Below are 14125 nucleotides of genomic sequence, written 5' to 3'. Positions count from 1 at the left end.
GGGCGCCAGATGAAGGCGTAAGTCACGAACAAGGCAACACCAGTTTGGAGTTATGATTAATAGGGTGTTATTTATTTAAAGGGGAAAAAACTTACAGATCACAATCCCAGACAACAGCCATCTGCGCAACCAGGAAGGGAGTCTAGTCTCCAGCCGAGCAGGAAGAGAAGAGTGCGAGCAGAGGAAATAGCCGCTTTTTTAAAGGGAGTGAGACCACGCCCCAATGGGCTGGTATTACAGCAGCTATTGGTTGGAGGGGCGGAAAGACCTCCCGCAACACTGTATGACCATAGGTTTGCAACTCTCCATTGGAGCCTGGCGGGCTCACCAGAGGGGCTTTCAGTAGGTACCACTCCCAGAATCTTCAGTGGTGTAAGAGGTCCTTTTGTTTATGTGTTGCTTTCATTGGTTAATCAATAAAGAAACTGCCTGGCCTGATAGGGCAGAACTTAGGTAGGCAGAGAAGACAGAAATGAATTCTGGGAGGAAGAAAGCAAAGTCAGAGAGAGAGCCGCCATGGAGCTGCCAAGTCAGATATGATGAATCTTTCCTGGTAAGCCACGACCTCGTGGTGGCATACCAATTACTAGAAATGGGTTAAATCAAAATATGAGAGTTAGCCAATAAGAGGCTAGAACTAATGGGCCAGGCAGTATTTTAATTAATAAAATTTCTGTGTGGTTATTTTGGGTATAAGTTAGCCGGATGGCTGGGACTACAAGCAGCCTGCTCGCTCCTGTTACAAAACAAAGGGACCTGTTCCTCATGTTACATTTCAGTACCTAATAGTTCAGTAGGGAAAAGTAGGGTCCCATAAGTCCTACCCTATCTATCAATGACTGGCTCTTGGCAGGGACAGTCCTGTGTAGGCCAGTGGTTATGAGTTCGTAATGCAATGGCTATGGTGTGCCAAGAAGAGGGTATTTTCTGTCCCTTACCTTCTTTCTGGCTTCTCTTATGTCCTGTTTTCTAAATGGCTGAGAGTAACTTTCAGCATACCAGAATGACCTACATGAATGCAGACGCTTATAGAGCCAGAGTTCATGGTTGCCAGCCAGTGGGTGTAGGTGCTGGGAACTGAACTCAGGTCCTCTGGAAGAGCAGTGTGTGCTGTTAAACACGGAGTCATCTCTCCAGTTCATTATTTCCTGGTTGCTGATAACTCTAAAAGAACATTATCTATGGCTTTCCATTCTCTTTTTTGCCGTTTTTTTCTTTCTTTTCCAGTTTTGAACACCGAATAACAAATTACACTTTATAGACGGCGTGGTGGAATACATCTGTAATCTTATGATTTGGGGACTGGAGGCAGACAAACAGGCATTAAAGGCCAGCTTCGGGTATAGTGAGACTGAAGATAGCTAAACAACATGAGGCCCTGTTTCAAAAAACAAAAGAACTCAAAACAAAAAGCCTCAAACAAGCCCAAATTACATTTTGATGTTTGTCTTTTATATAATTTCAGAGAACCAGAACCATCATTTAAAACCAATACTTTTATATTTTAATATGAAATACCTTGCATATTTTATATAAGGAATCTTGTCCATCTCCTCCTGTGTCCTTGAAGTAGTCATGAGCTGGAAACGTGCGGTTAATATCTCTTGTGATAGCACTGTCTTGGGGAGACTCCTGTGGAAACAGAGAGGACCAGGAACATTCAGAAGAAAGGTATCTCTTTGGATTTATACCAAAGAGTACTGTAAGGTCAAACACATTCAAGCCCGTACTTACTGCCTCTTCCGGGACTAAGCCCTCAAAAGAAGTATAATGAGGGTGGGCAAGTTAGAAGAAAAGTGCCATTTCATTCCACATGCCTCATGCCACATCCCCTACGCAAGGTAAGAAGTGAGGCTAGTGACCTTCCTGTTGTATAAAGGAAGATAAGCTGCTAAAAAGTGCTTTCCCACAGAAAAACATTCAAATTACTTCAAAGGAGAAGGCAAAGTGCTTCTGATAGAAAAACGAAGTAGAAAAAGTAATGCTAATCACAGCGCATGCCCATTCCCAAATGGAGAAGGTCCAAGGCCCTGATTGTGCACTCCTTTCATGTGCAATGGAACTGGGGTTACAGACTGTTCTAAGCTACCATGTGGATGCTGGGAATGGAACCCAGGTCTTCTAGAAGAGTAGTCGGTGCTCTTAACCAATGAGCCATCTCTCCATCCATGGTCCAAGGCCCCTAACCTCCCCTCACAGTTTTCATCTATCTAGTGCTTTTCCTATTGACCAATGAAAATTCATATGCTGAATTTCTGAGGCCTGCAAAAACGATAACAAACTGGAGTCCCATGGGAACCACTGGCTTAAAATATTTGGTCTTACAAAATTTGCTGAGGAACTTGGAATGAATCCATTTGATTTAAAGTCCTCTCCTGAATTCTAATGATGACAAGTTTAATAAGTTCTTATCAGAATAATTATATTACAAATCTCACAAAATTCTAAAAACAATTCCTTGTCCTCAACAATGTGATCAGAGAGATTTGGGGACTGATTTTCAATGTACACACCTGCTGTTGTGAAGTATTTATACATGCTCAGCCCTCAGAACCACTGACAGACTGCCATTACTGGAATGTCCTTTAGAATACTTATCTTTCACATAGTAATTAATGCTAACAGTATTTGCTGCAATTTAAAAAGTCAATTCTTAATAACTGTATATTCTGTATGTTTCTATATATTCAAGTGTAGTAAGAGTTTAAATGAAATACTGTAAATAGTTGTATTTGTCTCTTGTACTTTAAGCAACAAAATAAGACAATATAAGTATCCCAGAAACTACACACATACATACCGACACATTAGGCTGGCTAAAATTAAAGCACCAAGTATTGGTGAGGTAATGCAACAACTGGATCTCTTACAAATAATGACAAGTCTATATACTATGCAGTCACTTCGGTGAACTATACAGCATACCCAGCATCTACAAGTTCATTTGCTAAGGAAATAAATAACAGCTACATGGAGAAATGAGTGACTCTAAAATTGAGTTGAAAAACATAGAAGATAAACCTGGACTATTTTGTAATGCCAGAAAATTGAGAAAGAAAACAAACAAACCAAATGCTTCTTTTATTATTACCACAAACCAAGCCAATCAACTGACAACAGTAATGCTATCAGCAACAAAATACCTTTATTGATGGAAGTATGTTGGAGGGATACTGACAGACAATGAAAAATGTTCCTAATGACTTAAGCCAAATAATTTAAGCAACAAAAGGATATGGTAATTATTAAGTTCTAGCCTTGAATGAGAGAAATATCCATGAGTCTCTAAATACAAAAATAAATGACGGATTAAATAAATAAATGGGGTAAAGAGATAAATCACCCAGGTAGAATTTCAAATAACTTATGTACACATATGTTGTCAAGGAAGTAAGAATGAACAATTTGCTCTGGAGGACTGCAGTACAGTGATGGAATGGGAGGTGCAGTACACAGCAAAGACCAGTATTAACAGTGAGAGTCATTCTACTAGCAGGCACTCTTCATGTTGTGAAAATGGCTTTTACTTTATATCTGCTCCCTTCAAATTCATAACTTCATGGGAAAAACACAAGACAACTTCTTGAAGGACATTATACAAAATGCTTGACCATTAGCTCCCACCATGGTGCTTGGTGTGGGTGTGAGAGTAGAGCTCTTTTCATTTTAAGGCTCCTTTAAAACAGTGTGTGGATTAAAATTTATTAGAGCATTGCCTGCTCTTCCGAAGGTCCTGAGTTCAATTCCCAGCAACCACATGGTAGCTCACAACCATCTGTAAAGGGGTCTGGTGCCCTCTTGTGGCCTGCAGGCATACACACAGACAGAATATTGTATACATAATAAATAAATAAATAAATATTTAAAAAATTTAAGGAAATTATAACACATAGTATTTTCTTGTCCTCAGGTCAAAATTATGTATTAGTTCAAGTCACAGAAGTCCTGTATAGTACTCTTTCTGGATATCTATTTTTATAGCTTACTGTGAGAACTGGATGACTGGGTAACTTCTCAGGATTAATAAGGTACTGGGAACTGGAGGATGTTCTTTGAATACATACTCTTTGTAAACTGGGGTTGAAAAATAGAAAGCTAATAATGGTAGGAAGAAATAGAAAGCTAACCCACACAAAAGAAATGCCATGGAAGGCTGCCATATGAAACAGGAGCAGAGAGAATTGGATTTCCCAAGTGGTTTGTTGCCCAAATAAAAAGTTCTCAAGAATAACTCCAAACATTACAAATGCCATAAAACTGTTTGTAACACTTAATAAAACAGAAAAGCACCCCACTCAAATACATTATTTATTCATGAGACAGGGTCTCACTACATAGTTCAGGCTGGCCTCAGTCTTCTGGGTGCTGAAGATTACAGGTGTGTGCCATCATACCTTGCCCATATCCTGTCTATGTGTTTTTATGAATGAAGTATATTGGTTACATTTCCTTGGTGTGTGTGTGTATGTGTACAGGTAACCATGTGGCACAACATGTATATGGAAGTCAGAAATCTGAGAGTCAGTTCTTTTTTTTCCTTTTTTTTTTTTAAAAAAAGATTTATTTATTTACTATGTATACAACATTCTGCCTCCATGTATACCCACACGCCAGAAGAGGGCGCCAGATCTCATACAGATGGTTGTGAGCCACCATGTGGTTGCTGGAAATTGAACTCAGGACCTCTGGAAGAGCAGCCAGTGCTTTTAACCTCTGAGCCACCTCTCCAGCCCCAGTTCTTGCTTTTTACACTGTTGAGGCAGAATCACTTATTTCTGCCACTACTGTGAACTTCAACCTAGCTGCTCTGCGCTGTAAGCTGATTCTGCTGTCTCCATCACCTCCCACATCACCACAGGAGCACTAAGATTACAGACTATTGCCTCCAGCTCTAAAAGTAGATTCTTGAGTATCTCACTCAGATCTCAGGCTATTGTAACAAATGCTGGTACCTGCTAAGCTGTTCCTTCAGTCTTGAACTCCTTTTCAAAAAGTCAGGTATAGCTTTTGTTTGTTTGAAACAGGGTTTCTTTGGGTAGCCCTGGCTGTCCTGGAACTGGATTTGTACAACAGGCTGGCCTCAAACTCACAGAGACCTACCTGCCTCTGCCTGAGTGCTGAGAGACCCGGTTGGATCCCCAGTACCCCATGGTGGCTCACAGCTGTCTGCTGTCTGTGACCATAGATAGTCACAGACATACAAGCATACACACCATCAGAAACACCAATGCATATCAGAATGAAAATAAATGTTCAAGATAAAAAACCCAGCACAGCAAGTATCCCCCTCCCCTTACACACACACACACAAGGTTGCTCTGTGTAGCTCTGGCTGTCCTGGAACTCGCTCTGTTGACCGGGCTGGCCTTGAACGCACAGAGATCCACCAGCCTCTGACTTCTGAGTGCTGGGATTAAAGGTGTCTGCCAACACTGCCTGGCTTAAGTGGATATCTTTAATTTCACTAAATCATATTTACTGAAATGTATTTAGGCCATAACTATCTTAGTCCTCACAGTAACATCTCACTAAGTTATGCCTGCAGAATGCTTTGAGACTGTTGACAGGAAGGGAGGGAGGGAAAAAGGGAAAGGACAAAATATAGCACTTGTTATAGGACCTTTACATTCATATAAGGATATTACTAATGCTCTGTAAAAACTGTCTTCTAAGAATTATAAATATTTCTGTTCCATGGAAAGTGATCCAGTGCCCACTATCTTTTCATTGTCAAAACAAGAATCCTAGAAATAAATGTTAACTAATGGGCTCATTTACTAATAATAAAAACTAAAAAACAAAACAAACACCTCCATTGATGACACGAGCTTTTAATACTTAACATATACCTTACGTAGCTACGCAATGCATGCTTATTGGTCCCTTCATGGCTGGCACTATCATTCTTTAAGTCCTTACTTGCCTTTCACCTGGGAACCATGGGATTTCTGCCCTTCAGTGTTATTCTTCCACACCAACAAATAGAGGGGATTTTTGCAGCGATCAAACATGATGGATAATAGAAACCAATTTGTTGATAGAGACTGCTTTTCACACATATTTTAGAAAACTGTTCCCTTAAAGGGGCTGGGGTGGGGGAACCCATGATGACAATAAAACCGTAAGAACTGAAAGTTAACAGCAGAATTTAAAAGCTGAACCAAAGGGAGACAGGAAATTGAGCTATACAGATTAAAAAATATAAAATACTTTACGGACACTCAGTAGTTAATGTTCCAGTTTCCCTTCCAAAGCTCCATTACACAAACCCAGAGCAGCCTGGAGATCCATTTCCATGACCACAGAGATCTCGAACTCACAGAGATCCGCCTGCCTCTGCCTCCCCAGTGCTGGGATTAAAGGCGTGCGCCACCACCGCCCGGCTCCTCACTGGGTTTATAAGAAGTAAAGAAACACTGTGTGGAAGGAAGTGGGAGGCATAGGCCTGGCACATCAGTAGTAACCCTTCCCACCAGATTTGAAATTGATGTTGTTGGCCTATTTCCAATCTTGGGGAAGAAGCCAAGAGAGAAAATATGTATTTGGCATGTTTTCCTGTTTGGGACTTAGTGCCTGGTCTGGGGAGGAGGAACTCTGTAAACAAACAGTAAGCAATTCGCTCACAGTCTATTGTATGTTATCAATAATATACTTCATTGTAATCAAATTAATTTATAAAGAAGACAAATAAGATGGAAAAACTGACTCTTAAAATATAAACGATAAGCCGGGCAGGAGGCAGAGGCAGGCGGATCTCTGTGAGTTCGAGGCCAGCCTGGTCTACAAGAGCTAGTTCCAGGACAGGCTCCAAAGCTACAGAGAAACCCTGTCTCGAAAAACTAAAATATATATATATATATATGATAGAGTAAGATTTTGTTTTTCCTTTTAGCCTATGAACTAGACTGACCCAAACACTGTAGAGCTCACAAAGAAATAATTGTGCGGGCTAGATTTGTTTTAAACCAGTCTTCAGCGCAGAGATCCATTTCCGATTTTCTATTCTCATGTCACATTTAGTGGGTTCTTCCATTTCAAGACAATGATTCAAATGTCTCTGCCTCTTCACTCGTTCCCAACACCCAATAAAGCAAACAATCATCCCCAAATATGGAACACAAAAAGATGGCCATATATGATGACCAGAGCCCTGCTTACAGAAACTAAACTCAGCAAGCCTGTTCTAGAAATGCCTACCAATGAGCATTTCTGATCTTTATGGATAGTTGAAACTACATCAACTGAATGGTTGTGTAAGCACCACACTGACAGTATGGTTCTATCTATGGCAGACAATGTAAGAGGAAAGTGGCCAACTCTCAGAAAAGATGGCTCCATACTTAAAGAAATAATGGACCACTGTCAAATTGTTTCAAACCAAATATGGCATTATAATGCTATTCTAAAAATAAATCTGAGTCCCTTGTGACATGTAGTCTTTTAGCTATGTCCATTTCCTTTTAGGGCTCAAGTTTCCCACAGGAAAACTGGCCAATGTCTGGCAAAACTGCCACAAATCATGTATAGATAAGGCATAAAAGCTAACAGCACTGCCAACCTTTTCCTGCTTGGCTATTATGAATTCTCCTGCATATGAATTCTCTCTCTTCTGGAGAGTCCAATGGCCAGACATGCTGAAACTATTACTGACAAAAGTGAGCAGGCAGAGTCATTCTGAGTAAAAGTGAGTGATGGTGAGGGTGGAAAGTCATGATTTAAATTGGGAGGCACAAAGTTATATGTAAAGTCATATTCTATACAAATGTAGACTTCTAAACGCTTGTTTCAATTTTATTTCTATCACCCAGCAAACTATACATCAAGTAAATACTCGCCTAGCAAAGTTAACAGCTTATCATTATTGTATTGTTGGATGTGTAAGCTTAAAAATCTTATAGAGCATCACGTTAAGAATGAAGTCCTGGGCCTGGTGTCACATTGCAGACCTTTGACTCTAGTACCAGGAGTCAGAGGTGTGTGTGTGTGGGGGGGGATGTCTTTGTGAGTTCCAGGCTAGCGAGGCCTATATAGTGAGTTTCAGGCAAGCTAAGAAGTTATTAAGTGATCTGCATCTCAAAACCAACCAACCAACCATCACCAACAATAAAATAACTAAATAACTTGGGTTCTGTGACAAAGTTGCTGCCAAGTGTGATGCCAGTTCAATTCCTTGGGGCTCACACAATAAAAGAGGAGAATTAACTCCTCCAGGCTGTTCTCTGACCACTATATTCCCACTCAGCCCCTACAAATACATACAATAACGTGCATAGTACATAACAAACATGAAGTCCTATATTCCTCAAGTTATGTTTTTATATAATCTAATCCACTCAGTTACAATTACTAAAATGTTTCTTTTATAACATTCAACAAATTATTTCAAAAAGTGTGTTTCCTCTTGAAATAATGTCTTTAGTCAAAGATTCGGGAGTGTGACAAGAGCTACACAGCTGTGAAGCTGTTGTATTCTTTGACGTGGAATCTCACAGTGCTACGCTAATTCCCTGCTCTGGAGCACTGTGTTACATGAGAATCTGATAAAGAAACAATGAACAGTACTGTTCACAGAACACCTCCAGCCTGCTGGGAACAGCATTCAGATCACACACGTGTATAGGCCGCCCGTGTCAGCATTTTAAAAATCATATACTTTTATATAGCTTTTAAGGAAAACTATGTTCTTGAGGTCAAATAAATAAAAATATCTTATTTAAGTGTTTGACTTTTCTGCTTTAGAATTAATCATGAAAGAATTGTCAAGAAACAACTCTTTAAATATTTAAAGGCTATTTTGTTTCATCACTGATATATGAAACTACTAACTCTACTCCATCGAGCTTGGTTAAGCAGGCTGGGGACCCATGTAGCTCCTTAGCTCTTGGGGTTACAGGCTGGGCGTCCAAACTCAAGCCCTCATGCTTGTGTAGTAAGCGCTTTACTTAGCAAGCCATAACCCCAGTCCCCAACATCCTTTTTTAAAGTATCATTAAAATGATACCTGTTTACTACATTTCTGCCCCAAATCTTCTTGGTTCTTACTGTAAGCCAGAATTTTCCAATGTACTACATGTACAACTCAATGTTCCCAAACAGACAGTATCAACCCTTCTGCAAAATATTTTCTAAAAGCAAGAAAAGATACATTAGACTTCAGTCCAAAGGAACTGCAGCAGAACATAAGAGCAGGACTTTAGGGATCTGAGGGTGTGTCGATTCTAGCAGAAGTATTTCACCAAACACATTTCCCACACACACAGGATGCAACAGTATCTCATTTTTAAATAAGTCTAATCAAGGAGCAATGTCCCATCTTATAAAATAGAAAACTCAGAGCCTCTAGTAATCTATTTCACAACCTTCTTTATCTGAGAAACAAAGAAGAATAACAAACACATTTAATTACATAAAATTATCCTGGTAATATGTTGATTGCGTTGGGTGGGTTACTCATGCTAGGGGTTGTAACCCACCCTGCAATCAGTTATTCCAGGGTCACGGAGGGGTACTATCTGGAAGAGAAATGGGCTAGGAAACAAGGAGGAGGCCATGCTAAGTTTGTCACAGCCTCCGTTTATTACGGACGGGTTACAGTTTATATAGGGTAAGGAATGGGGGGGGGGGCACAAGGGCCTGGACTCTTGTCACGTGGTCCAAGTCACGCAGGCCAGGAGATTACCTTAGGTCAGGTCCTGTAGGAGTTGACACACCTAGTTCCCTGGATAGCTGGAATGTGAGGCGGGTTCCCCTAACTGATAACAGCTAATTGGGTGTGGGGCAGGTTCTGTCAATAGAACGATTCTTAACATAATTATGGGTGTGGGGTTCTCTGCAGACTCCCCAGAGTGATGGTTCCTGTAATGATTTTTAGGAGGGAAATGGCTCCTCACAGTAATAAAAACTGCTTTCAGATTCTTACTGTCACCAGCCTCTGCCTCCCAAGTGCTGGGATTAAAGGCGTGCGCCACCACTGCCCGGCTGTAGAAAAGGTTTCAATTCCTCCATGTATGCTGCAAAAAAAAAAAAGGAAACTCTTAAAACTGAAAAAGGCTACCACTGGTGAGAGGCTCTCTGGGTAAGGCTGTTTGCTGCCAAGTCTGAGAACCTGAGATTCCTGGGATCCGTTGTGGGAAGAAAAACTGACTACTGCATGTTGTCCTCTGACCTCTATACTTGAACTGTAGTATTTGTATGTGTTGATGTGATGCACGCATGTGTACACACATGTATACACACAGATAATAAGCAGGCAAAGAAACATTTTCTTTTTAAAAGGGGGGGAGTATTTGAAGCAGATCCTGCTCCACAAGAACCAGCAAAGTAATGGCTTTCTTTTTGGGGAAAGAAATTTTAGAAATAAATTATTTCTATAAATAGTCTGTTACCAAATACTGCCTTGCCAATTCAATTCATTGATTGAATTTTAAATTTTACTTTTGTATTTTGAACAGATACAATAGAAGAATTCCTTTGTAAACAAGTCACTAAGTTTATCATTACATGATTACAAAAGAACAATCTTTTATTTCTTTTAACCTACAGAGGGTTTTCTCATGCCATATATACTAGTTGGTAAATTGTAGATCAACTTACTGGGGTCTTACTGACTTCTGTATTTCCTTAATCTTGCCCATCTGGATACTTTTTTTTAATTTTATTTTTAAAAAAGGAAACAAACTATCTTTTTTTATTTTGCATAAATAAAAACTCCCTCCCCTCCTCCTATTCCACCTCAGAGAGGGTGAGGCACATTGCTTTGGGGAAGGTCCAAGACCCTCCCTACTACTTCTAGGCCCAGCAAGTTGTCTACCAGCTGGAGACTTTCAATGTCACTACCACGAGTGGAGGGTGTGGGGTTAGGATGGCCGAAGGGCATAGACAACAGAAAAGACCCCGCCCAGGGCCCGTGCATTGCCTTCCCCTTACACCTCTTGACTACTTACACATTCCAGGCAACACTTTGCATTCTCTAACCGCCTCCATCCAGCACAAGAAACACAGATATCCCTACACAGACATCTGCTTTTCATACATTACATCCCATGATGTACATTCCTTTTCATGATATAAAAGAATGCTTTTAAATAGCCCCTGTCTTCCTCTCAATGAAAATCAAACATTAAAAATCTAAAAGGATCCAGACAGAGAACAGACAATAGCAGGGTAGGAACCAAAATGGCCTCAGGGCTCTGAAACTTTACACAATTCCCTGAAAAACAAACTCATCTGGACAGTCTTTCTGGGAGGAGGATGTGAGATGAGTAACAGAAGTTGCTCCTTAAAGGCCAAGGGTAAGGTGGTGCCAGGCACATCTACTTCCTTAGAAACAGCAGCGAGTTCTCTGCCTTTTGCTCCTCCATTGTTTCTCTTCTATTAAAATTCACTGTCTTTTGCTGAACAGTTTATGCTTTCCATTAAAGCAATCCTTTAAAGGTCAGAGGACACAAAGTTTACCAAGACACATCTGGACACACTCCCGCCTGCTGTTGCTCAGAGCCAATCAGTTCTATGCCCCTTTTAATAGCTGGCTGTTTTTCTTAATTCTGAATGAAATGCCTAACTGCTGTTTCCTAGACTCTTCCATTTTTGACTCCACCTTTACATTTTTACAGCATGGGAAGAGATACTGCAGCTCTGTCCACTCACAGGTCTCTATCCACAAGTCTTTCCCTTTAATTTTCAACATATTTTTGCTACCATTTTGGCTAAGTCAACATAATTTATAATGAATCAGAGTACATCTATAATTTGCCTTACTTTCTTCATTAATTTGCTATATCTTTCTTTTCATCAATTGTCCTATTGTCCTTTCCTCTGGTTTTCTTTGTATCTAACTATGCTATGCATATTATCAGTGTATAATTCCTTTCAAAGTCTGGAAGAGTCACAGGGCCAGCTATGGAGTAGAGCTCAAAGATGGTGCACTTTTCTCTAGCGTGCCTGAGGCCCCCTTCTAAGCTAAACATGGCAGACAAACCCACTCCATACCAACTCCTTAGTAACACACCCCTACTGCCAGGCCCTTTCCCTGCCTATTTCTGAGCAGCTGCTATCTAATTCACCTTAGTGGTCCTCTTCCCCAGGGATTTCCCTACTGTGGGAATTCTACCTCCCTGGAGAAACAATTTCCTGGATTTTGCATCTTTCTCCTTTCTCATCCTGAAGCAGGATATTGTTTAGCAACTCCCTAAGAAAGTATGTAAAGCTAGTGAATACATTCTAACACACCACATGCTGTAGAATGGGTATATTGTATATTGTACACACACTTGAGTAATAGTTAACTGATCATAAGATTCTGGACTCCTCCCTCAGACCAAGCTTTTATGACTTTTTCATCTTCAGTGTTCTGAAATCTTCTGATGAGAAGGTAGCTATCTCCTCCTTCCCCCAGCAGTGGGTTTCCTTGTTAGGAGTCCTTGTTACTCAGTTATCCTTAACTGAGCCCATTTTCTTCTTCACCTACTGCCCCCCATCTCTGCCTTTTTAATTTTACTAGTTGCTGCTGCTTAAGCTTTATTTTTCAGCTTGTCTGGTATTTGAAAATAACTTTTTTTAATAAAAATATTTATTTATTATGTATACAATATTATGTCTGCGTGTATGCCTGCTGGCCAGAAGAGGTTGCCAGACCTCATTACAGATGGTTGTGAACCACCATGTGGTAGCTGGGAATTGAACTCAGGACCTTTGGAAGAGCAGGCAATGCTCTTAACTTCTGAGCCATCTCTCCAGCCCTGAAAATAACTCTTACACTTGAGTTTCAGACCTCTTTCTTGTTCTCTTCCTGCTCATTTTTAAATTGTGCTTTGTTCTCCATTAATGGATATGAATTCTTTTCAAGTTGCATCAGCTGGAGTTTAGTTTTGTGGGGTTCCTTTGAAAACCCACATATTTCTGTTTTCTTTGATTTCTGTTTGTTTTGGCCACTAATTATTTTCTAAGAAGTGTCTCTGGTTGTTGTAATAGAGAAAGAAAAGCATGCAGGCATAGGGCACATGCCTACAGTCCCTGTTACTCAGGAGGCTGAGGCAGGATTTTAAGGGCAGATGTCTGAGTTCTTAAGAACACATGGAACAGTTAGACTGTGGCCGCATGTTAAATGTCCTAATAAGAGCAAATATTTCTAAGGTTCTTCCCTACTTTACTGCCCCATCCCCATTTTCTCCTTTGTTACACATGAAAACACCAGTGCCCCTGAAGGATGCTATACAGTTCCAGAGAGGTTTCATATGCCCTGCTTTTCCAAGTAGGCACCATATGAGGTGTAGGACAGGTGAACTAGAAACAAGCTCAATAAACTCAGCTGCTCTTTGGCTCATCAGAAAATAGAAATTTGTAATATGATGAAATATTAATCAGTAATATAAAATTATCTTAAAAAAAAAAACAGTTTCACTGGCAGTGGTAACACATGCCTTTAATTCCAGCACTCAGGAGGTAGAGGTCAGTCTGGTCTACAAAGCCAGTTCCTGGAAAGCCAGAGCTAAACAGTAAACTCCTGTCTTGAAAAACAAAACAAAACAAAAGCAAAAACAAAAAGTTTCAAAGGCTTACAAGGATTCTTATGAAAAGGCAAATGACAAGAATTTAGATCAAAGTAACATGGTGTTGGACAGCACACAGGCAGCAGCACTGGCCGCAGAGATGACTTGATTTCTTCTTGTGTCTGAATGGCAAGGCTTTTCCAGGCACAGAGTTGATACCTCACACCACAGAACAGTGTTAAGAGTTTCCATCCCCCTGGGGGGCTGGAGAGATGGCTCAGTGGTTAAGAGCATTGCCTGCTCTTCCAAAGGTCCTGAGTTCAATTCCCAGCAACCACATGGTGGCTCACAACCATCTGTAATGAGGTCTGGTGCCCTCTTCTGGCCTGCAGGCATACACGTAGAAATTGTATACATAATTAATAAATAAACAAATAAATAAATATTAAAAAAAAAAAAGAGTTTCCATCCCCATCCGGGAACCATCTGCATATGGTGCAGTTAATGACGTACTTTTAGGAAAAGACTGCCATTACTTACTTTAATAATGAACTGACATTATGTGAACTTACCCTAAATAAAAGATGTGTCTCATAAGGATTCTTGTGGTAAATTCCTCTGGGTGAAGTTCACTCTGT

General features: G+C 40.3%; 1 protein-coding gene across 1 annotated transcript in view; it reads right to left on the bottom strand.

The window, feature by feature from the left end:
* Positions 1-14125, bottom strand: part of Rabgap1 (RAB GTPase activating protein 1) — a 142805-nt gene that overhangs the window by 49735 nt on the left and 78945 nt on the right. Inside the window, exons 15-16 of the mRNA XM_050124880.1 lie at positions 9920-10378; positions 1519-1632 (exon numbers count right to left, since the gene is read on the bottom strand). Of these exons, the coding sequence (XP_049980837.1) occupies positions 1519-1632; positions 9920-10378 (573 nt within the window). The remainder of the gene's footprint in view (positions 1-1518; positions 1633-9919; positions 10379-14125) is intronic.

Source organism: Alexandromys fortis, unplaced genomic scaffold (genome assembly GCF_014885135.2).
Source record: "Alexandromys fortis isolate MF-2015 unplaced genomic scaffold, M_Fortis_MF-2015_v1.1 scaffold_228, whole genome shotgun sequence".
NCBI lineage: Eukaryota > Metazoa > Chordata > Mammalia > Rodentia > Cricetidae > Alexandromys > Alexandromys fortis.
Note: the sequence above shows the minus strand (reverse complement) of the source record. Positions and strands in the feature narration are given on the sequence as shown.